Raw genomic sequence first — 22,571 nt, 5'->3', positions numbered from 1 at the left:
AGTTCATTGAACGTAGAGCCATACATACGTGCAGGGTCATTTGCACAGGGGTCTATAAAGGATACGGTAATGCACAGCACTTACAGCCAACAGCACACTAACGGCTATTCGTTCGGCATCACCGTCCGTTCCCCCTCCCGCACAACTGAACAAAGCAGTCGTCACCTCGTGGCATTTTTCTTGAAATCCATGTGCCCACCAACATTTCCCGCAGATAGTGGAATGCTCTAAAGAAAAGGACAGAAAGACACCAGCTGAATGCCTAACAATTTGATGAATTGGATCGAAATCAGCCCACGAAATGTTAGGAATACCTGAGCCAATCTTGTGGACGGCACTCGCCCTCCTGACCGTCTACTGCGCCCAGACACTTCGACGGTGGAAATGGAAGAGGCTGGAGCAGTATGCAGACTTCCCACAGCTGGACAAGCCATCTCTCCTCTGGGGCCACCTGAAGGTGCTTAACAGGCTGTTCAAGAAAGGAGACCGGAGGCGCCATATAGGTGAGTAGACACGCATGTGCGAAGAAGTGTGTCAAGAGGAGTGCTCTGAGCTAACCACGGGTTTTTATGCTTTTCTTCATCTTCTTTCCAGATATGGTCCTTACTGAAGCTTATCGGGAGCAGGGAAGCCCACCTGTCATGTTGCTGGACCTTAGGCCACTCGAGTATCCCATCCTCGTCATCAGCAACTACGAAGTGGCAGAGCAGATCTCCAAATCATCCTCGAGATGGCCCAGCAGCACGCCCAAGTCGCCTACACTTGCCAACATCTGGCACCTGACGGGCAAGGATTCCATCTTGACTGCCGAGGTATGTACCTATTTTCATATTACCACTTGCAAAAGCAGTGTTTGAAGACAAGTAAAGTCGTGAGTCTCTGACAACGCCCCCTCGTGTGTGTCTGTGGGTGTGTGTGTGTACAGGGAGATCACTGGAAACAGCAGCGAAGAAGATTGAACCCAGGCTTCGCCCCCCAGCAGCTCCTCACCACCTTGCCCATCATCCTCGACAAGACAAGATACTTCCTAGCCCACCTCGACCGCTATGCCAGCAGCGGCGACGAGTTTAGCCTCGACCAGCTGGCCACCAACCTGACCTTCGACATCATCGGGGCGGTAACGATGGGCCAGGACTTAAAAGCCCAAATACCAGGTGAGGAGGACGAGCTGCTGGTGGCCTACATGGGCATTGGCGCCCAGTTCAGGGGCCGGAGCGGAATCGATATCCCGGGTGCCAACTGGCGTAGGGAGCGCATCCGGCGGAGGCTGGCTGCCAAAGTAGAGCGCCTGATGAATGACATTGTGCGCAAAGAGTACGAGCGCGTCAACAACGGCAACGACACAGCAAAATCTTCTTCTTCTAAGGATGGCAGTAGCAACAGTATCAGCAACAACCATAGCAGCGGTGGTGACTCACGCAGCGTCCTGGCTCTCAGCCTGCAGGGGATGGACGAGCTCACGCCCGAACTGTTGCAACAGACGAGCGACAACCTGCGCGTCTTCATGTTCGCAGGCCACGACACGACGAGCATCCTCATGCAGTGGGCTCTCTACGAGCTGTCGCGCTCCCCAAAGCAGCGACGCGCCCTCAAAGCCGAGCTCGACGAGGTATTCGGCCCCGACGCCGACCCAGACGCCGTCAGGGCGAAGCTCCTCGCCCCAGGCGGCGGCGAGCTGCTGGGCCAGATGCCCTACACCGCAGCAGTGATCAAGGAGACGCTGCGCCTGCACCCTCCCGCGGCCTCCGCGCGCATGTCACCGCCCGGGTCCAACTTCCAGCTGACCCTGCCAGATGGACGCCAAGTGTGCCCAGACGGGACCGTCCTGTACCTCAACAGCCACATTATCCAGCGCGACCATGCGGTGTGGGGCGAGGCGGCCGACGACTTTTGGCCCGAGAGATGGCTGGGCGAAGACTCGCGCTCGGTGCCGGCGGGGGCGTGGCGGCCGTTTGAGCGTGGGCCGCGGAGCTGTATTGGCTTGGAGCTGGCTAACATCGAGGCCAAGGTCATTCTTGCGCTGGTGGCGAGGAGGTATGATTTTGTCAAGGTCGGTATCGGCGAGCTGCATCTGGACGGGGAGGGTCACCCTGTTGTGGACGAAAAGGGCTACTACAAGACGAAATCGGAGCTCTTCAATGTGAGTTTGGTCTTGGATCATTGCTTTTGTTATACGAGCTGCCTAGTGCTGACATTCACCTAGTCTATTCAAGTCACAGCCAAGCCAGTCGATGGAACCATGTGCAAGGTTAGGCTCAGTAGTGAGGCGTCCGAGTCATGATGATGGTCTCTCTCTCTCTCTTTCTCTGTCTGAATATTCGATGGGACGCATGTTTGTGTGTGGACTGTACTATTATTGGAAGGAAAAAAGAGCCAGTCTTTTGCATTTCAGCAGTAGTTACATTCTGCATAGTATCTCGCCTCGCGCACATACAAGACATGAGACTTTGCCCGTCCCTGGAACAAGATACCATCCATCCAGCGTGCTCCAACCCTAGATCCACTATTGAGATATCTGTATTATTCAATGCCGTTACACCCTCGTATACGTTGTCCGTGCCCGGCCCAACCAAGCCCCAAGTCAAACGTTGCTAAATTGCCGAGCCTGAGAATCCGTATCCAAGCCGAATCAAAAGGGAATATCGCTGATGCCCACTGAGAGGCGGATGGGGTGTGTCCTGCTTTGCCCTGTTCAGGGCGTAACGTAATGAGAAGGGAAAGTGTGCGTGTCATCGTTATGCTCGTCGAGTGCCGGCTCGTGTGGTGTTTTGGTGGTTTTTTTTTGTTTTTTTTTTTGGTCCTCATCGCTTTCCGCACTTGTTGCACACAATGTCGCAGTCCGGGTTGAGATGCCCACATGGGCATCGCCAGTCCGCCTGGTCACGGATCAGGGCCTTTGGTGGAATCTCAATCATGGTGGGTATGTGTTGAGATGAATAGATAGAAGAGAGAGTTTGGGGTCCGTGTGAGAGGCTGAGTCGGAGAAATGGACCTTGTCAGTAAATAGCCTTAGAAAAAAGTGTGCTTACTCGTAATGTTATCTTTTTTTCCTTCCTTTCTTCCCACCCTTTCTGGAATATACACGCAATCGTTTCACACAAATTCATAAACACCAAACACACATACGCCATCCTCGCACCCGGAATCTTTTTTTGGATCGCTCACATTTGACAAGAAGGCCAGACCGCGTGGTTTGTAGTTTCAGACGTGCCGATCCCCGAGAACGATTTGCGGCCGGCTGTCGTGGTTCCCACAGTGGGTCTTGACGAGTAAGGCTCTCTGAGAGAGGTGTAGAGGTGCGTGTGGGTGTGTGTTCTGAGTGTTTGTGAGTGTGAGTGTGAGTTTGTGTGTGTTTGTGTGTGTGTGTGTGTGTGTGTTTGTGTTCGATAAGTGTTGGGTATGATAGGCAAGTGGTTAGTTGATGGCGATATGGAAAAGGGAAAGGAATGTGTCTTCCTTTTCAAGGACTGGTATAAATAGTAGATGTTCTGAGAGGAATGATCATCTCAGGCAAAACAGGAAACAGAGCCCCCAAGTTTTGAGGAGCACCGACGTCTATTAGTATTTTTCCAAGGCTGCAAGTGCAGAAAGTTTTGGGTTAAATCATAGAACAGTACAAAAAAAAACAAAACCAAAAAAAAAAAACCAAAAAAAAAACCACCAAAAAAAACCAAAAACCAGGAGACAGGGCCGAGTCATAGTATGTATCGAACTGATGACGCCGTTCAAGGGTCTCCATCCAGTTCCGACTCAATTCCAGCCATGTACTATGTATGCGCGGCATTCGTACCCCTGGCAGTGGGTATTGCGACAAATTGACGGCAATCTAGACTCGGACAAACAAGCGAAACCTTTTTGCTGTCGCATGCCAAAAGACAGGGCGCGATGTCACCGCCTTCTGCCACCTCCCACTCCACCCCCCCCCCCGGCCTGTCAGACCAAGCCTTGGAAATCTTTGGTGTGGTGTGTACTGCCCCGTTTTCTCGAAACGTCCACCACCACGTCTCCCCCTCCCTCCACACAATCATCATCATCCAGAATGGGTGTGGGTGTGTACCTAGCCAGCGAGAGCGTGCGCTGCGCTCGTCAGAAGAATGGTGAAGTATCTTGGTCCCATATCGCAAACCAAAACCCCCACTGTGCAATAAGAACAAGCACTTGCTGCGACCCCAGAACATGCCATATGACGTAAGGTACCACCACGGCCTGTAGGTGTGTAGTGAGAAATCCTGCCAGGGAGCGAGACGGAAAAAAGAACGCACAAGCCATGCCCTATTTGCAGTTATTGCCCTAACTCTTTCCTTTTTCCATCCATGATTTTTTTTTCCTCCCTTGAAGCGAGATCTTGTGCACGCTCAGTAGAGTTGGGCGCAAGGTAGTATTCGATCCCACAGCACACAGCCTTGGGGGCGCACGCGGGACGGGTTGATTAGACCGCCAAGGAGTGGCTTAGAGATGGGGCACCAGAGAGAAATTTGAACGCATTTGCAACAGGGCCCCCCTCCACCTGTCTCTCCTTCAATCTTGGTTCACATGGTGGAATCCATCCAAAGTCTTGCTCGTCTTCTATTCTTAGCAACTATGGATGGGCATATTTGCATACAAAGTAGTACCCAATTTTTCGTTTGGTGAAACAATGGAAGAAGAAGAAGAAGAAGAAGAAAAAGAGGGGCGAAGTTCGCTGGAGGCTACCATAGTACAGTATACAGTAATGACCTCTTCACCATCAACTGCATAGGACATACTGTGCCCACCACACTGCGCGGCACGTCGGAAATGACGGGCGTCTTTCTTGCTTCTTTTTGGCAACTGCGCACAGACAGAAAGAAAAAAACAGAAGAATTGATGCATATCGTTTTCACGTGCTCGATCGTAATTTGCAACACGGCTCAGTGCAGTCGCTTGATGCGCATCTGGCCAGACCTCCCCTGCCCGTGGTCCCCTGAGACCGCACCATGTACACACCCTTCTTTGCTCGACTTTCCTGCTGCCTGAGATACTACCATCATCGTCACACAATCGCAGGGCTCAATTTCCGATTCATCCCGATCGACGACTAGTAATCTCGTAACTATGCTGAGAGCTTCATGAAGATTGCAATCATTTACAGTATGCACAAAATAGCCCCTCGTAATATCACTCAAAGACTATTGTTATTGTGCAGAGAAGATGTACAATCAGATGGTCGAGAGGGTGTAGAGGGAGGGTGAAGGGGAGTGGGGGTCAGAGGGGAAGTCGATGTCACCTTATCCTCACATCATCATCTTACTTATCAAAAGCGAAATGCAAATAAACTGCAGAGTTGGTCAATTAAGCACAAAAGCCTTTCACCTCACTTGCAGGCCACATCGTATACCTGAGTGTGCAACAGAGCTATAGTGATGAAAGAAACTACGTATGTGGTCTAAACCTCTAGACCATATTCTTTATAGGAGCAAAAAGCTCCTAGATGCAGGATATGCCCTAATTTGGGTATACACACACTCATTTACTAATACTTCTCTTCCCCAGGCAAATGCTGAGAGGTCAAAGGGTGCAGGATGGCACAGTACAGCCTTGTGTAACGCACTGCTACTCTGCAGGTTGTTCGTTGATCAATCAAGACAGCTTACACACCATTTACAGGCATTCCAGCTATGGGCCCTCCTACACAATACTATAAGGTTGTCATTTAACATTGGGACGGACCGCCAAGGCAGAAGACGACACCATTTGGTCAGATGGAGTTTTCCCCTGTTGCACTCCCAGGCCACACGCATTCCGGAACTTGCAAGAAAGCTCCAATGTTTGGCAATGGAGGAGTTCGAAACAATGCATCCAGGATAAGATATGTGCAGGACCCCCATACTATGAGCAGTTCCTTGAATAAGATGCAGCTACTCATCGATTCTTCCTTTGTACGATTCAGCAATCGCCTGATCATATTCCATTTCTCGCGCTATTACGATCACATACATCTCTCACCAGTCCGAGAAGTTAGAATGCCAGTCACTCGAAGCGATCACTTGTACTACGTCACCCAGCGATTCAAGCTTATATCGCATGGCTAACCGAGTCGCCAGACATATCACCTTTCTGGTGGACTCAAGATTGACCTCGGCCACCCGAATCTGCCTGTTCCAGCATATCTCGATAACGCATAGAGCAGCAAAACAGACGAAAGATGAGAGCATATAGCAAAAAGGCGCGAGACTGGGCGGGACTATCTATGCACTTCAACGCTCACATACGTTCGCTCTCGTTATAGCGGAGATGCTAACGAATCTATTTGCACCGAACTACGAAATGACGCGGTTGACACGTGAAAAGGCTATTCGACACCTTGAGGTGTCAAGTGCATGTATGATGGTTTAGAGTGCTGTTAACCGAAAGTACTCTTTTCTGTCTTACCTGAAATTTTTCAATGCCATTCAGGATGACTTTTACTCGCAAGGAAATTCTTGAAACGCTTGTCCCCGAAGTATTGCATGCATTCAATATTTCGGCCCGACATTTAGTGACTAGGCCAAGGCATATTATATGAATTATATGTAGACGCCACTTATAGCCTAAGGTCCCATGAATCCTCCAAAAGCACAAGACACATTCCATTTCTGCAAAGAGTGTCTTTCTAATGTCGTAGCCAGAGACGGAGTCAAACAATCAGACAAAAAAGAAAGAAAAAAGCAAGATGGAAGGCTAGCCAAGAGAATCCACAGCAAGTGGCCGACATTTTTCCACGAAAGGGGCGTGACCAGTCGGAAACCATCGCGGCCTGTGAGGGGAAATGGATCATATCTCATCTAAGTCGCACGGAATGACGAATGGTTGCATCGCGGGAGGGGAACCTGACAAAGTACAACAGCAGGACAGTCTGCAAAGGAGGGAGGATGGATGCCCAGGTAGGCAAACCGGAGGAGTGGCCCGAGATCACCGCGAACAGGGAATTGCGCTGGTTTTCTAAATGGGTTGCATGGGAATCTTAAGACTTGGCGAGTATATGAAGGCTAGGTGCATGTGTGTTGCAACCACATCATGATAAGAAAGACGTAAGGGAGGGGAAAAAAGGCGAGCTTTGGATATACTTGATTACACGTCCTGACTAAGGCTTCGAAATTTCACGATGCTGCGGAATCTCCTCTGGCAGACTCTGAGCGTCCTGCTCATCACTGCCATAGTCAGTGGCTTCAAACCACATGAAAAGAGGCTGCTGCAAGATCTACAGGAGAGGACAATCCTGCAGAATGGCCAAGTGCGCACGACAGATTATCCAAACACTGAGATTGACCCATCAACGTACAATTTCACCACATACCCGCCTAATGCCACGGAGATTTCCTACAAGGGAAGATGGGACTCGCAATACGTCTCATGGTGGAGGTCAGTTCTCCCAACAGTCCGCTCATGTGGTCATGTGCATATCACTACAAAGCTCAGCAGGCTGACTAGGCTCTTCCCACAATCAAAATCAGTGCCCCAGGGATCAAGTTCGGTTTCACGGGAGAGACCGTCGCCATCTCCTTTGGCAACCAGACGTCCGACGGCGTGCTCGTTGCATACCGCATCAGCGGGCTCGAGTGGATGTTCACCAACATCACCGCCGGCGCAACCCATCTCCTCGTCTCGCCGAGCGTCACAGGCGCCAACCTCACGTACCCGCTCACGCCCCATACCCTCGAGGTACGCGTGACCAACTGGGCTTACGGCATCCAGATTGACGCTGTCCACGTCGCCGGTGGTGAGAGCATCGTCGCGGTCCCGGACTACGGGCGGAGGGTCGAGTTTATCGGGGACAGTCTCACGGCCGGCATGTATACCACCTATGAGGGCCTGAGCGGCTTTGGGTACGGCATCGGCGCAGGGCTGGGGGAGACGGAGTACACCGTGACCGCATTCCCTGGTATCTGCGTGACGGATATGGACTGCTTTGATAACCCCAGGGGCCAGTCAGCCCAGTGGTTCTACACACAAGATACAAGCGGGAGGGCGCAGGCCATGCATGGAGGTACGAGAGAGAGAGAGAGAGAGAGAGAGAGAGAGACGTTTCCTTGCTTTTTGGTGTTCTGGCTGTGATAATGGCTCATCGGCTGTTGCTGACTGGGCAAAACAAAAACCTTTCCAGCGAACCTGTCGACCGAAGACCCGTGGGACTTTTCAGCGCACCCTGCAGCAGATCTGGTTGTGATCAATATCGGGACCAACGACAACTCTTACAATATCTCGGGCGACACTTACGCAGACAGCTTAACCAGGTTGATCGAGGGCGTGCACGGTGTCTGGCCTAATGCGCAGGTCATGATTATGGTAAGCCCCCCATGTGAAGGAACCCAACACCATTGACAAGAGCACTTATCCACACAATTTTCTATCAATAGTCTCTCTGGATAGGATTCTACAACTACGGGAATAACTACTACGACGATACCTTCCTTGGTTACCCGCAAGAGATCCAGGACGTGTACAACTACTTCAACAGTGATGCCTACCTCTCCAACCCCATTGTGTACAACGGCACTACCAACACTACAACTACACTGAACACGACCAGCCAGCCCTTCGTGCGCATCTTCAACACCACGGGCATCTTGCAAGAGAACGACATTGGACCCGAATATCACCCAACTGATGTTGGAGCCGTCAAGGTGGCGAGTCACGCTCTTCGGTATATCAACCTTATTTACGATTGGGACTTGCTGGCCAATGGACCAGAGTAAGTTTTGTGCCTTGTCAGGATTCGATCACTAGTGGAGTCCGTAGGATGCTAATAGTGCTTTCTCTACAGGGTCCAACACGATACGCTTTATTGGAATGATGAGGGAAGTTACTGATAGCGCATCATGATGACAGCTGGAGAAATGCTGAATGGGCTTGACGTTTCTGAGCAAACAACTTTTTTCGCTTGCTATCTATGCACTTGGTGTATCGAAGAGAGCATTGACCATGATGAGCTCCAGTCATGTCCATCACATTTACTTGACTCATCTATTTCTTGCCAGCGTCTTCCTTCAATGACACGATGCGATTGAGCACAATCTTGTCATCCGTGCTGTCAGAGTCCAGCGCCTGAAGTTGATAATTATTAGCATGCAGACTCTCAAAATAGGGGCATACGATGCTGCTGAACTCACAAAATAAGCGACTCTCATGCCCTGGAATCTCACAGACTCCGGGCCACCCTTGCCCAGCTCGCTTTCGCCAGCAGCCTCGGGCCAGGGCGCCCTCCTCTTGACCTCGTCAATACCAGACTCAATGATAGCATCCGGGTAGATAACTTCGCTTTCCGGGTTCAGATCGCTGAGGAAGCCGCCCTCGGCAGCACTGGGGTTCTCGCTCTTGAAAAGAGGGTTGTATAAGCGGACCTCACATCTGCGAGAACCGTCGGTACCGACCCATTGGATGTATGTCTTGGGCTTCTTGCCTTCGCGGTCGAACACGGCGCGGATCTCCGTGACTTTTCCAGTGGCGTCGTCCTTTGTAAATGCTGTTGCCTTGACAGGATAGGGCATCTGTAGCAGGCCAACAGACTTGCCAGGTGCCAGTCTGAAGTAATCGGGGGAGTCGACCTCGCGGAAATCAGACCGATCAATGTACACGGTCTTTGTGATCTTGACAGAGTGGCTGCCCATCTTCGGGTCCTTGGGAGAGAACGGCAGCGTGAGCTCCTTGCCCTCCTCATCGCCAATGTCCTCGATAATGACAGGCACAGGGTCCAAGACCACCATTAGTCGCGGTACGGTACGCTCTAAGTACTTCCGAACTGACTGTTCAAACCGTACAATTTGAATGACCGTGGCATTGGTCGTCACACCCAACTCGTTGACGAACTCGAGGATGGCCCCAGGAGGCACACCTCTCCTCTTGATCGCCATGAGTGTATAAAGCCTCGGGTCGTCCCAGCCCCTTACAATCTTGTCTCCAACCAGCTTCAGAATCTTGCGCTTTGATAGGACAGTGCCACCGAGGGAGAGTCGGCCGTACTCGCGCTGCATGGGCTCGTAGACGCCAAGGGTCTTGTTCAGCCACTCGTAGCTCACCCTGCTCAGGATGAACTCTGTGGTACACAACGAGTGGGTGATGCCTTCGAAAGAATCGCACAGACAGTGAGTGAAGTCGTATGTTGGGTAGATCTTCCATTTCGATCCTGTTCGGTGGTGGTCTGCGTCCAACACGCGGTAGGCGGCCAAATCCCACATTTGAGGGTTTCCATCGGTGATATCCATCTGCATACGGAGGAAGGCCTCCCTCGGCTTGTATTTTCCATCTCTCATGTCTCTGAACTTCTGCAGGTTCTCCTCGACAGTCTGCTCTGCATGCTTGCAGCGGTATCGAGGAGTCTCGCCCTTCTCACCGCCACGTTGACGTTTAATCTCGGCATCGTCACAATGGCAAACGTAGCCCTTGTCAAGACTTATCAGCTTCTCAGCCAGGTCGTATAGTTTCTGGAAGTTGTCGCTGGAGTATGTGATCTTGTAGGGCTCAAATCCAAGCCACCGCACCGTATCGAGGATCGCAGTGAAGTAGATTTCTTCTTCGGCTTCAGGGTTGGTATCGTCGTATCTAATAGACTGGAATTTCAGTGCTTGGACGACGGGAAAAACGAGGCTCTCAAGACCACGTGTACGAACCTTAGGTAGCACTGGCCCTTGCGATACTTGGCAAAACCAAAGTTGACAGCAATGGCCTTGGCGTGGCCAATGTGCAGGAAGCCGTTTGGCTCTGGAGGGAAACGGGTGAAGACCGGCGTAACCGGTCGCTCCTCATAGACGTCCTTGAGAAAGCCCTGCTTGAACATGGCCTCTGCGTCAATCGTCTCCTCCTGCTTCTCCTTGGGCTTCTGCGCTGGCTTCTTCGCTTCCGCTGGCGCATCCTTCACATTGGCGGCTTTTGCTGCCTTCTTTGCACGCTTCTGCTGTCTCTTCTTGAGCTCATTCTTGGAGACCATCTCCCCGGTCTCCTCGTCCAGCACGAGCTTCGCAACACCGGCGGTGACTGCCTCCACGTTGTCCGCCATCTTCGCTTGATTTTAAAAGTGACGGGATCAGCACGCAATTATCGACGTCAATTGGACCGCAAAGAAGAGAGAAGGATGATTAAATATCAACGATCCTTTTGTTGCAGTTAGAGAACAAGAGAGAAGTACCACAAAGACGTTGGGGAGCAGGCTCGTCGTCTTTTGCTTTGGGCTCCGATGACTCAAATTTCCAAACGCAAATCCAACACGGGAGAAGCTGGGGCTGCGTGGAGGGGCAGCCCTTGATAAGATAAGACATCCAGAGGGGAGGGGTCTCCGACACTGAGAGCCGCGAGGGCTAGGGCCCGCTCCCTGAACAGTAATGCAGTGGCTGTTGAGGCCTGACAGTTCCCCCCTGCAAGCCCCTGGGAGCTTAAATCTAAGGCCCACAGCAGCTCTCCCTGACCCCGCTGTCGTCATTCAGTTGAATGATATCCTTCCCTTCCCACGTTTACATGTTTGCACCACACATCGGCAGCCGCGCCCAATTTATCCTCTTCAGTCCGCATAGCTTTACCTTTAAAACGGGAAATTCAACATGTCTGTCCTCTCGGCCAAAGAGCTACCAACCCTCTCCCTCCTCTACAAGCTGGGCAAACTCATCCCCGCTCAGGCTGGCACCAAGGTCCCAACGACCCTGAGCTTCAGATCCACAGAGCCCATTGCGCCATCCAAAGCTCTCAACGACCGTGTCTGTCTCGTCCGGCACGACATCACCAAGCTCGCCGTCGATGCCATTACCAACGCAGCGAACCGGCGCCTTCTTGGCGGGGGTGGCATTGACGGCGCCATCCACGCCGCCGCCGGCCCAGATCTCCTCGCCGAGTGTCGCAAGCTCGGTGGCTGTGCAACGGGCTCCGCCAAGATTACAGGTGCACACAGGCTCCCTTGTCAGAAAGTCATCCATGCCGTGGGCCCAATGTACGACCTGGTCGAGCCGGAGGAGAGTGAGGAGCTGTTGACGTCCGCGTATAACACGGTGCTGAACCTGGCGGTGGACAACGGATGCAAGTCATTGGCGCTATGTGGTATCAGCACTGGCATCTACGGCTACCCTCCTTTCGAGGCTGCCCCTGTTGCGATCTCGGCTGTAAAGAAGTTTCTGGAGGGTGAGAAGGGCCAAAAGCTCGAGAAAGTGGTGTTCGTCACTTGGGTAAAGCAGGACGTTGACTCGTACGAGGAGTTTTTGCCGTCAGTACCTCCGAGGATACCTTCACCTGAAAATCTGTTCATGGATACTAATATAACTCCAGGGTCTATTTCCCACCTGTCGAAGAGGCTGCTAGGCCTGCAACTGATGACGAGTCAACAACCGATACGGCCGAGGCGGCCCAGGCCAAGGAGGTTGCCAGCAAGCTTCCTGATGTGCCCAGATCCGAGCCAGGTGACTCTGAACACCCTGAGAAAAAGCAGAAGCAGTAGGCAGTCGATGGCCGGCCTATTCAAAAGTATATTGCATTTTACGGAGTTGCGGACAGGGGAAACGAAAGGGGCAGGCGTCAGGATTTATGTTTTTTTTGCACCAACATCAAAGCTCTAGCATAAGCAGACAGCTTTTCAATACCCCATCTTGCGAACATACTCAAGTTTTATTGCTATCCGAGTATATTGTTTCTGGTGTGATGTGCATGAGAAATGAACAAGAATGAATGACTGACACTGTAGCATATTCCATAAAGCCTCTCCAACACGCAACATACACATCGAGGACTATGCAGAAGGTTGACAACCAGACTAGTCGCCCAACTGCGCTATGATTGAAAGAACGTGGTCGAAAACGGCTCGGACAACCATGGTTACGAACAAGCAGGAACCCCAGTTAGAATTGACCGGCGGCTCCAACTCATGGCAATCTGGGTTGCTCCAGCTCCAGAATCCTGCCGTTTTGCTCCGTTTCTTACTTACCACCCCGTCTAATTCCGAACTTCTTTCTGGGTTGTTTCTTCACACGGAATTGATCTGGAGCAGTCTCAGAAAAGTCGCTTCTGGCCCGTCTCCCAAAGGCTTCCAGCACAGCAGCATCAGGTCGTGACACGCTGGAAGGCCCTGCAGCATCACTTCCTTGTGGGTTGCTCTGAGCCTCATCTTGTGGTGGGTCGATGAGACTCTGAGCGGCCGTCCTCTGCCGCACCATATCTTCAACTTTCTGGATGGCTTGACCCCGTGCTGTGGCATCCGCTCCAAATAGCATATCGCGATCTTCGGGTAATCCACTGAGATCTCCCATACCGCTCCTCTCTTGTTCCCTCAATTGTGAGGCGAGATATGCCATCCTCGTCTCCAGATCATCCACGAAGGCCGTCGGGTCAGCATCGGGAGCTGGGACGGCAGACGATGGTGGCGCCCCTCCCTCCATGGCATTCCACTGGCCGTCCGACATCTGGTTTCGTACGTTCTGGAATTTCGTGAACCCCGTCTTGGCATCTTTGTACGGTCTGTACCCGCTTAGACTGGCAAATATGACTTCTTCTTCTCGACTGAAATCGCGAGACCGGCTCAGGTCCTCTAGGACCGAAGAAGGGGAGGACAACAGGTTAGCTTCCAAACACACTTCGAACTACGATACGTCTGTGTAAACACTTACCAGCCAAGGGCTGATCCTCCTGCAGACCGGCATCTGCAACCTCCGCTGGCTCCGGCTCGTCCCCATACTTCATGTCTATCGCCCGTTCCTCAGCAGCGAGTGTCTCCTCGATGGCACGGTTCCGGGCGGCACAGTCATTGTTGATTCTTTCTGCCTGGCTGCCCGGGGCCGGGTTGCGGAGGGCCTCGCCATGTTCCAATATCTCCTTCCACTGGTCCGCAATGCGCCTCCGAACGTCCTGTATATGAAGTCCGAAATACTGATGCATCGCTACAGTGCGGAGACGCTCCGCCATGGAGTTTACAGCTGCCGAGGGGATCGCACCGAGACGTCGCTTCTGGGCCGCTTGTCGGATCCGCGGGTTCTGGCTGAACAAGGACCAAGTAACGTTGTAAAAGTCCCAGCATGTTCGAAACTTACTTAACAAGTCTGGTATCTGCTTGGCGAAGCACCAGCTGATATCCGTGTCTCTCGTCAGCCACTTCCAGGTCTGGAGAGGTATCTTGCCTTGCTCGGTGAAGGTCAGACACCTTAGGATCGCCATGATAACTTCGTCCGAGTAGAACAACATCCGCCTCCGCATAGAAGAGGAGTATTTGTTGAAGATCCCTTCCTTCACAGGACCTTCCTCAAGGCGTTGGTAGTGAAGCACAAAGATCTGGTTGAAGCTCGCCTCGCGGTTAAGCACTGCAAGCGCCTGGGTTACGGCCTGAATGAAAGCCCTGATCTCGCTCTTGGGTGGATTTACTTCGTATGTGAACGGATTCTTGTCGTCCTCGGGCGCATTCTCTTGGATCTCCTTCTGCATTGCGTCGAATGCCCTTTCTACTGCCTTCCAGTTGCCCCATACCGATACGTCCACAGAGAACCAGTCTTCACGTGAAAAATACCACATGTGGTGAGCGGACTGCGCGTCTGCGGCGGCAAACGTCCTGAAGTATAGCCAGCGCCAAAGTATCTGGCAGTCGGCAGTTTTCTTCAACCTGCTCCAGGCTTTCTTGATCCACTCGCTTGCCGCTTGGCCAAAGTGCTGTCTTACGTGCTTCCATTTGAAGACGTACCAGTCGAGTGTGCCCGACACGAGCTGCGGCGGAAACTTGAGGGCCTCCGCCCCGAAGCGTGAGACCTCGCTATTCCAAAAGGTCTGGGAGAAGTATCTCAGGTATGACTGCGTGGGAAGCGGCGAGTGTATGAGGAACCTCAGTTGTGTTCCAGGAGCAGTAGGCCAATGCCTGAAGCTGGGCATCAAGGCCACTATAACAAAAAGTTAGATTCAATGGCCATGGATTTATACGATTTCATAGAGAACATGGCACTAAAGGAGTGAGAAGGGGAGAGAGGTTAGATATGAGAGGAAAGTGCCAATCCGAATAACGAGCTTGATGTATATAGCACAGAAGACACAAAGGGTAGAACGGATAATCAACTGCTTACTCTCAGCCAGGAAACGCGGTGCTTTCATGGTCGGGATGCTGCCAAGAGATGAAGCCAGGGTTCCAACAACTCCTCCAAAGTACTGTCGTGCAAACATGTAATTCATCAGTCTCTGCCGTGCACAGAAGGGGCCCGGGGCCGGGAATCAATACTTTGGAAAAACTCACCTTGTTCTCTGTTGACCATCCCTCTTCTTCGATGGGCTCGTTTTCAACAAAGAGTTCTTCCATATTCCACACAATCCTCCGGCGCTCAAACAAGACTCGGTGCAACTTGAATCGCAACCCGTGTCTCCGCAGCAGGGAGACAATGTCACAACTGTTCTCAGCGTTGAACTCATCGACCTTGCGCTGCCAGTCTGGATTCAACTCCAACCACAGTGGTGGCTTTTGAATTTGGCCGTTGCCACCCTCCCTGGGTGGCCCGCTCATCTGCAACCTTGCATTGTTGAGTGCATGCTGTACTCGTAGGTTAGCTCACCGGTCAATAATGTCATAGCATTGACTCGCATGGCTTCCAATAGGAGGCAAGGCAATTCATTAAACTCACAGCGATTTCGTGAAGCATCACAGAAGCGAGATGAAAGCTGACGCTTGCCTTCTCGGCTGCCGAATAGTCATCCACCAGCAGCTGCCACACATACTCGGCAGCTACGGTGATGATGATTTTAAATGGCACCGGGCCATCCTGAACCCTCCTCACTGTCGTCCCACCGGAAGCGCTATTCTCTACATCAGGCTCACCGGGTTTGAACCGATACTGCGGTTGTATGTCCCACTCGATCGTCCGACGGAGGATCTCACACGCGTACCGTGTCGTGTCAAATCCCTTCTCGTAGATCTGGACCAGCTCATCCCACGCCAACTCGCGCCCGCTGAGCTCGTCCCCAGGCTCGCCGCGGTGCGGCCAGAGTGCCACCCGCCTCGTCTTCGAGATGCCAGCCTCTCTTTGCGCCTGAATCAGTGAATCCCTACTGAACCTTTTCGAATTCTTCCGTGCATCGTGGATCGGACGAAGCTTCCTCACATCTGCCCAGGCCCAGGTCATGGGATGGTCACTGGCCAAGACCTTGGAGACAAGTTGGAGGGTTGGTTGCAATGCAGCCCAGAGGACTGGATTGTGCGCGCTGTGACCATTGTGTCCGAGTCAATCAATGTCCAGTGGCTTAAGCGTTGATAGACTGAGGGGGGAGAAAGAAGAACCAAGAAACGGTGACACCTACGTAAACTCTCCTTGCTTGCCTGATATGTTGTATACAAGTCTCGGCTCATCAAGGTAGTTCCCACGATCTTGTGTAATGACCCACTTGTCCTGCGTTATGAGACTATGCCAGTTGGTTGTAATCATCAGTACTCGAGACAAGACATTAGTAGTATTAAAGTTGAAGTGCTTACTCGTGTAATGGTTCAGCCAGGTCATTCGTGGCACCCTTACCGAGGGTCCATATGTTCTGGTCGATGAGCTGCACAAAAGAGCATCAGTACATATACTAGAAGTTGTCAGTAATTATCTGTCAAGATTCTTCTCTCACCTCCTGGCTAGTATTGCCCTGAAAAAGCATTCTCTGATACTCGTTCGTTTCCATCTTCTTTATGTTCATCTCCCACAGGGCCAGTAGCGCCTCGGCCAGCGCAGCCTTGGCCGGCACGGGATCGTTCTTCCATATATTAAGAAGAAACTGGATGAATGCCCCATCAGTAGGTTGTGTTCCCCGGGCCACACAACTCTGGTCATATTTTGCTCGGTGGGCCGCGAGGTCCTTGAGATTCACATGATACAGGGTCGCTCGGTCCCCATCTGCGCCCTGTGGCACGCTCACTGGGACGTCTGGGAACCGCGCCGCGGTCGGGGTGACACCTGAGTGGCCGCTGGGGTCATTGGTATTGTTCAAGTGAGTGGTCCCGAGGTTGTAATGGCTAGGATAAGGATTGAAGCCCCATCTTTTCGCCTCCGCCGTTGGTCTGTGTTGGGCGTCTGACGGCAGCAGGGCTGGCCGCAGTTTCTGTAACATGCCTGGCTTTGCGTATATCCGTGTCCTCGGATCGTCGTCTGCCGGCTCGGCGTCTTGGATGTAGACATACCGCTCGCTCCATTCAGGGTCCGTCCACGCCGGGACATATTCCACATAGTTCCAGGAGCCGTTGTTGTTCTGCTCAAATTTGGCACGCCACTCCTTCTGCAGCATGCCCAGAGGCTGCGACGGGCCGGGGTAGACACCTGGCTGGGTGACCAGCTGGTTTAGATCATAGAGCGAGTCCCATTGACGCGGACGAGGATCCTGTAAGCCACCATCATCGTTGTCATCATCGTCGTCGCCGTGGCCCTGATCAGGTGCTCCTGGGTTCTGAAGGTAGCCACTGGATGTCGTCGAGCTGCCAGTGCTCGGCGTGGAAGGAAAAAACGGGTTAATGGGGTCTGTTGCTGGGTCCGGTAAGAAGTCATATACACCCTGGGGCAGGGGAAAGTCGTCCGCTATGTCGAAAAGGAAACCGAAATCCTCGCTACTGCTTGAGGTTTCAGGAGCTGGGGAGCCTTCAGGGCTCGCTGCAGACATTCTGAGGGCGAGTGAGTTCGCAGACGTATCTGATTGTCTTCCACTGCCACTGTAATATTAGGTTATTAACCAATTCTATTGACCAAAGATGCACTGCCTGAGAGACGAGATGCTGATCAATTGCATCCAGTTGCTATGATTTCGCTATGATATCAGTGCGTTCCCGCCCTCATATATGGGCTTTGTACCTGGAACCTAACCGTGCAGTGCGCAGACAAAGCGAGGAAAGGAACAATAAAAGCTGCGTGACAGCATCAAAGCATCTGGTGTTGCTACACCGCATCCGGAGACTGAACCTGATAACAAGTGTCAAAGACAAAAGACTCGAAAAAGATATTGCCATGGTCTCTCGGTGTCCGTCATACCACAAGAAACGCGTATGGACATGGTTATAGCTCAGGTTCATGGCAGAAGTCAGATCTGAGGTTGAGCGATTTTGGCTATGATTAGAGGGTACAACCCTTCGTGTTGTGATTGAATATCAAGGAACTTCGTAGGTTTCAGCCCTAAAAGTAATTTGATCATCCTTTCAGCTTACTCGAATGTTGATTGTTTCAGAACCTCGCGCCGTTCACTGCTTGAACGAAATCAAAGGTCTTTTCTGTCCTTAGAATTGGATCGCAGGGCTCACGGCTCCATCCACCAACAAATTTGCAGCATTGATGAAAGTCGCCCTCTCACTAGCCAGAAACAATACCGCATCAGCAACCTCTGCCGGCGTGCCCATCCGTCCTGTCGGGTTATTCGATATCTGCTGTGCGAAAAAGTCCGGCTTGCCCTTTTCCACTTGTCCCCAAAAACCATCCTGCACATAGATATTCCCTGGGCTCACAGAATTCGCGCGCATGCCGTCCTTGGCAATGGAGTGCCCCAGTCCGCTGATATAATGCAGCAACGCCGCCTTGCACGCGCCGTAGGGACCAGGTGCGGTGAAATCCACATATCGGCCTGACACGGACGATATATTGACGATGTTACCCTTAGACTCCTTCAAGTATGGCAGGGCGGCCTCGATGAGCGTGTGTGTGCCCCTGATGTCGGTCTGGTAGGTCGCGTCCCAGCTCTCCTGCGTGTCGGGCGCGCTGAGCGCCGATACGTTGGACACGACGACATCGATGCGGCCGTTGGACTTTGCTGCGACGCTGCTGACCCAGGTCTTGATGGCATCGGGCGAGCTGACGTTCACGACAGAGCCGTGGGCCTGAGCTGTCGGCGGGGCTGACAGGTCCTTCTCGGTACGCTCGACATCGGCGGCTGTGCGGGAGCAGAAATGCACGATGGAGCCTTCGGCGACAAACGCCTTGACTATGGCGAGGACGATAGATTTGGTTCCGCCTAATTGGAGTTGGGTCTCGGTAAGTCTCTGTTCGTATGTGTTCATGCTGACACCTCAAGGAAGTTTCATATTTACCTGTGACCAGGACGACCTTGCCAGCGAGACCAAGCTGCATGTTTGCGGTGTTGACAACAGGGCCTGCTGCGATGCACCCTGAAAGGAATTAGGCACTGAACGGGCTTGACGACCCCTATGACCCTAACCCAGGTTTCGGAGATCTCTTGTGCAGGCAGAATATGAAGTCCCAAAGGTAGTCGTCTTTTCGTCTTCTCCTCTTTGCTTCACCTGCAATCACACAAAGATGAATCGCAGCAAGTCACGGGATTGGCTGTAGTGGATTCAAGGAAGAAAACGGAGAGAAGGAGGCATCCACGCATCCCACACTTACCCCACCGAAACCAAACAGATCTTGAGATCCAAATCTATGGATCTAGATAGCACAAGGGAAACCGCCTGCCAATCAACAGAAAAAAGTTTAAAAACGCCTCAGGGAGGCATGTCCAACCAAACCATCCACATTACACATTATCCCTTGTTGTTTGTCGCCCTTCGAAACAAGCCACTGCATGTGGCGGTACGTACTACAAGAGCCCCTTGTTTTTTACCGGCCACCCACGACCAATGAATCCAAACGCAGCCGCCGTGGTTGAGAACGGGCTAGCTCCGCCATGGAATATAGCACAAAGCCCCTTTGCAAGGCATAAACTACCATAAAGATGGAGGACTTGAAAGGCATCGCCGCCTCTTGTCGTCGAGACTGTGGGAAATGGTCAAGGCTGCTGTCTTTCTTTCTTCATTCCTTATTCTGTGTTGACCTTCTTTTCTGTTTCTTTTCTCTTCTTCTGCTGGCCTTTGCTTGATTACCCAAAATTGCTGGCCAATTTTGCCCCATCTTCCCTTTCCATCAATCCATCAGCCCAGGCAAGATGTATTTCCTACAGACAATCATCACAATTCTCGCCCTGTCGATATGGGGCACAGAGGCAGGCCTTCTGGGGAGGAGAAGCAATGACGGCAACCCCTCTGCCAGCACATACACAGACGCCGAGACGAATATCACCTTTTTGGGCTACGAGACCACCACAGGCTTCAAGTTCGGCATGGCCCTGCCCGCCTCGCCCACGACAGATCTCATCGTTCAGATCATCTCGCCGCTCAAGAACGGCGGCGGCTGGGGCGGCATCGACTTTGGGAGCGAGATGACGGGCTACCTCATGATTGCCGCGTGGCCCGACACCACTAAGACCGACACCGTCCTGATCTCCCCGCGCATCGCCACCGGCTACGAGGTCTCCAACGGCGCCAACGTATACACCGCGTCCAACATCACCATCACGCAGATCCCCTCGGGCACTTTTGTCAACGGCACCCATGTCGCGGCCACCTTCGTGTGTGCGGGTTGCATCGTCGCCGACTCGTTCAAGAGCGACGTCAGCACGGGTTCCGCCACCTTCAGTTACGCCTACGCGCTGACCGCCGTGCCGAACCCAGACGAGGTCGACACCCAGCTGAGCGACCACACCCTCCAAGGCGAGCTGTACGGGCCCTTCGACGTCGCCCTCAAGCAAGCTGAGAGCACCGAGTATGCAAGCTGGGTGAAGTTGACGAGCGCCGACACGACGGGGAGTGCGAACGCTACAGAGACAAGCACGGGTGGCGGGGCAGCTGCCGAGACGGGGTCGAGCTCGGATTCCAGCACCTCGAGCGGTTCCACGTCGTCATCCTCGTCCTCGTCCTCGTCATCATCCACATCAGCCTCCACGGAGGGGAGCACGGGATTCAGTGCTGGTGCTATTGTTGCGCTGACGGGCCTGGGACTGGTGTATGTGTTGCAGGCAGTTCAGATTCTGTAGACGTGCTTCTTGGTGATGGGGGTGGAGGAAATATAAGATACCCCTGCCTGGGACAGGCACCCGGCAATGTTCTAGCATTTGATAGTACTGAGAAAATGACCTGGCGACGATGTCATGATATGTATATTGCATGTACAAGAAATAGAGAATCTTTACACCTTGAACCAAATTCCATGTGCATGCAATCCCCTATGTGCATTAAGCTTAACCCAGAGGAGGCTAAGCGGCGAAAAGTAAAAGAGTAAAACAAAAAGACCAAGAAAAAAATTCAAATTCGAATCCTCCGCGGCTCGTGAGACAAAGGAGCTGGAGACCCCGCGCAAAAGATTGGCGAGGACCCTTGAAAGGGCGGGGCGCGCAAACTGACGAAGGCCCCAGATCCGGGACAGCACAGAAATGGTCGTTCTGAAGGATGCGGACAGAGAATAAGGAAATAAAAGAAGAAAAAGGCGGTGGGGAAGGATGGATTGGCCCCCTTCACACCCACACACTGCAGTTTTCACTATGGTAGGAGCACTGGCTGATGCTGACGGTGCTGACATGCATCTTATTTTGGACCATTGCCACGTCCCTCTAATTTGCTGATGGGCAGGGCACCCAATGCTGACCTCCTCTTCTTTTCAGCGAGGGCATCAATGATCTTTACATCGGAAAGTAGCGTGGGATTGGTGGACGCCTCGAGTTCCAGGTCTCTGTGCGCGTGTGGAGAGATAAGGAGCGTATGCAGATGTGTATGCAGATGTGCACCTCATAGTGAGGGAGAAAGAGACCGTTGTGCCTAGACCTGCTGGGATGCTCACTCGGCTTCCATATTTGGGTACTTACCTCCTCTGACGTGACAACCCCAGCAGAGTCTAGCATGTCGGTTCGGGGAACCCGCGGCGTGTGGACGTCTAGAATCGACAACACACCCATGTCTCTCTTGTCTCTCTGGTCTCGATATGCTGCGTGCGTGCGTGTGTTTCAAGATGCGATTCGTGCTGAAATACGAATGCTGTAGACAAACATCGATACATGATACTACCTACATTGGTATCTGGCGGTGGCATCTCTCTACAATGGACCCCGTCAATCACCTAGTGCATTTTATCTACATAACAACCCTTTCTGCCGCCAACAACTCATCAATAAGTGACTCATGGGGGCGCGAGAACTGTCTATGCCCTCCAAGTATGGTAGTAGGAGGCGTAGGACCAGACTACATAGGACTGGTTGGTATTTTTGGTCGCCCTGAATCAACCACTGAGACCAATGTATAGTCACCCATTCCATTCAAGCTCCTCTCCCAAGAGAGTGGCAGGCGGGCGAGGGGCTAGTTTTATTTTTGATATGTTGCATGAAATTCAGTCTCACCGCCCTGCTCCAGGGCCTCTTCTTGGCCTAGCGCCCTCGCCGATAAGCAGATAAGGTGCCAGGTCACAGTAACAAAGATGCAGCCTCGAGGGGCGGGTGATACGGGATACGTTGCCTCTTCAATGGGGTGTGCTTTCGAAAAAGACTCTGTTCGTCCATGAGACAATCTCACTCTGCAATCAGACATATACATCTTTCTCTTTTTTTCTTTCTTTCCCTTTGTCTTTTCAAGGAGTTGGGAACGGAAAAGAAAAAGGTCTTCATTTCCATCAAGTTATGGTAGGCTCGCCGCCGGTACATCTAACATCGATTGGGGCCAATCAGTGGTGGGGTAATCCTGGTTTCCCGCACAGACCAGACCGGCCCTCCCACTAGGTGGCCACCGTCTGCCCGTAAGGTGCGGCAAAAAAAGTAAAGAAAAAAATTTCAAGGGCCGTTTGCTGCGCGCCCCGTACTTAAATTGTCTG

The 22,571-nt window shown here is 52.3% G+C and overlaps 7 protein-coding genes across 7 annotated transcripts; 4 read left to right on the top strand and 3 right to left on the bottom strand.

Annotated features, from left to right (window-relative positions):
- Nucleotides 1–121: 121 nt before the first annotated feature.
- Nucleotides 122–3,489, top strand: M406DRAFT_79478 (uncharacterized protein). The gene is made up of 6 exons (XM_040925986.1): nucleotides 122–503; nucleotides 595–812; nucleotides 926–1,314; nucleotides 1,375–2,140; nucleotides 2,204–2,973; nucleotides 3,166–3,489. Exons 1-5 carry the CDS (start codon nucleotides 302–304, stop codon nucleotides 2,279–2,281), a joined length of 1,653 nt encoding a protein of 550 aa, XP_040777902.1. The 5' UTR covers nucleotides 122–301; the 3' UTR covers nucleotides 2,282–2,973; nucleotides 3,166–3,489.
- Nucleotides 3,490–7,102: 3,613 nt separating this feature from the next.
- M406DRAFT_337842 (uncharacterized protein) lies at nucleotides 7,103–8,807 on the top strand (the record flags this gene model as incomplete). The annotated part of the gene is made up of 6 exons (XM_040921295.1): nucleotides 7,103–7,156; nucleotides 7,205–7,359; nucleotides 7,452–7,984; nucleotides 8,102–8,283; nucleotides 8,355–8,689; nucleotides 8,762–8,807. The coding sequence occupies 6 exons, from the start codon at nucleotides 7,103–7,105 to the stop codon at nucleotides 8,805–8,807; spliced, it is 1,305 nt and encodes a 434-aa protein (XP_040777901.1).
- Nucleotides 8,808–9,664: 857 nt separating this feature from the next.
- M406DRAFT_355412 (Glutamyl/glutaminyl-tRNA synthetase) lies at nucleotides 9,665–10,790 on the bottom strand (the record flags this gene model as incomplete). The annotated part of the gene is made up of 2 exons (XM_040923162.1): nucleotides 10,605–10,790; nucleotides 9,665–10,536 (listed from the first exon to the last, which is right to left on the bottom strand). Coding segments are annotated over exons 1-2 (1,038 nt in total), but the record flags the coding sequence as incomplete, so codon positions are not given.
- Nucleotides 10,791–11,528: 738 nt separating this feature from the next.
- Nucleotides 11,529–12,412, top strand: M406DRAFT_251818 (A1pp-domain-containing protein; the record flags this gene model as incomplete). The annotated part of the gene is made up of 2 exons (XM_040916788.1): nucleotides 11,529–12,185; nucleotides 12,296–12,412. The coding sequence occupies 2 exons, from the start codon at nucleotides 11,529–11,531 to the stop codon at nucleotides 12,410–12,412; spliced, it is 774 nt and encodes a 257-aa protein (XP_040777899.1).
- A 312-nt stretch (nucleotides 12,413–12,724) lies between these two features.
- On the bottom strand, nucleotides 12,725–17,562 carry M406DRAFT_69114 (uncharacterized protein; the record flags this gene model as incomplete). The annotated part of the gene is made up of 9 exons (XM_040925229.1): nucleotides 12,725–12,867; nucleotides 12,941–13,495; nucleotides 13,575–14,828; nucleotides 15,009–15,090; nucleotides 15,176–15,466; nucleotides 15,558–16,134; nucleotides 16,231–16,332; nucleotides 16,403–16,470; nucleotides 16,540–17,562. 9 exons carry the CDS (start codon nucleotides 17,560–17,562, stop codon nucleotides 12,725–12,727), a joined length of 4,095 nt encoding a protein of 1,364 aa, XP_040777898.1.
- A 530-nt stretch (nucleotides 17,563–18,092) lies between these two features.
- M406DRAFT_355411 (short-chain dehydrogenase/reductase SDR) lies at nucleotides 18,093–19,193 on the bottom strand. Its single transcript, XM_040923161.1, has 2 exons — nucleotides 18,974–19,193; nucleotides 18,093–18,897 (listed from the first exon to the last, which is right to left on the bottom strand). The coding sequence occupies exons 1-2, from the start codon at nucleotides 19,011–19,013 to the stop codon at nucleotides 18,170–18,172; spliced, it is 768 nt and encodes a 255-aa protein (XP_040777897.1). The 5' UTR covers nucleotides 19,014–19,193; the 3' UTR covers nucleotides 18,093–18,169.
- Nucleotides 19,194–19,917: 724 nt separating this feature from the next.
- M406DRAFT_29332 (uncharacterized protein) lies at nucleotides 19,918–20,418 on the top strand (the record flags this gene model as incomplete). Its single annotated transcript, XM_040919078.1, has 1 exon — nucleotides 19,918–20,418. A coding segment is annotated over one exon (501 nt), but the record flags the coding sequence as incomplete, so codon positions are not given.
- Between the last annotated feature and the right edge of the window lie 2,153 nt (nucleotides 20,419–22,571).

Source organism: Cryphonectria parasitica, assembly GCF_011745365.1.
Source record: "Cryphonectria parasitica EP155 unplaced genomic scaffold M406scaffold_3, whole genome shotgun sequence".
NCBI classification, from domain to species: domain Eukaryota; kingdom Fungi; phylum Ascomycota; class Sordariomycetes; order Diaporthales; family Cryphonectriaceae; genus Cryphonectria; species Cryphonectria parasitica.
The sequence above is the reverse complement of the archived record's forward strand: the minus strand, read 5'-3'. Positions and strand labels throughout refer to the sequence as shown.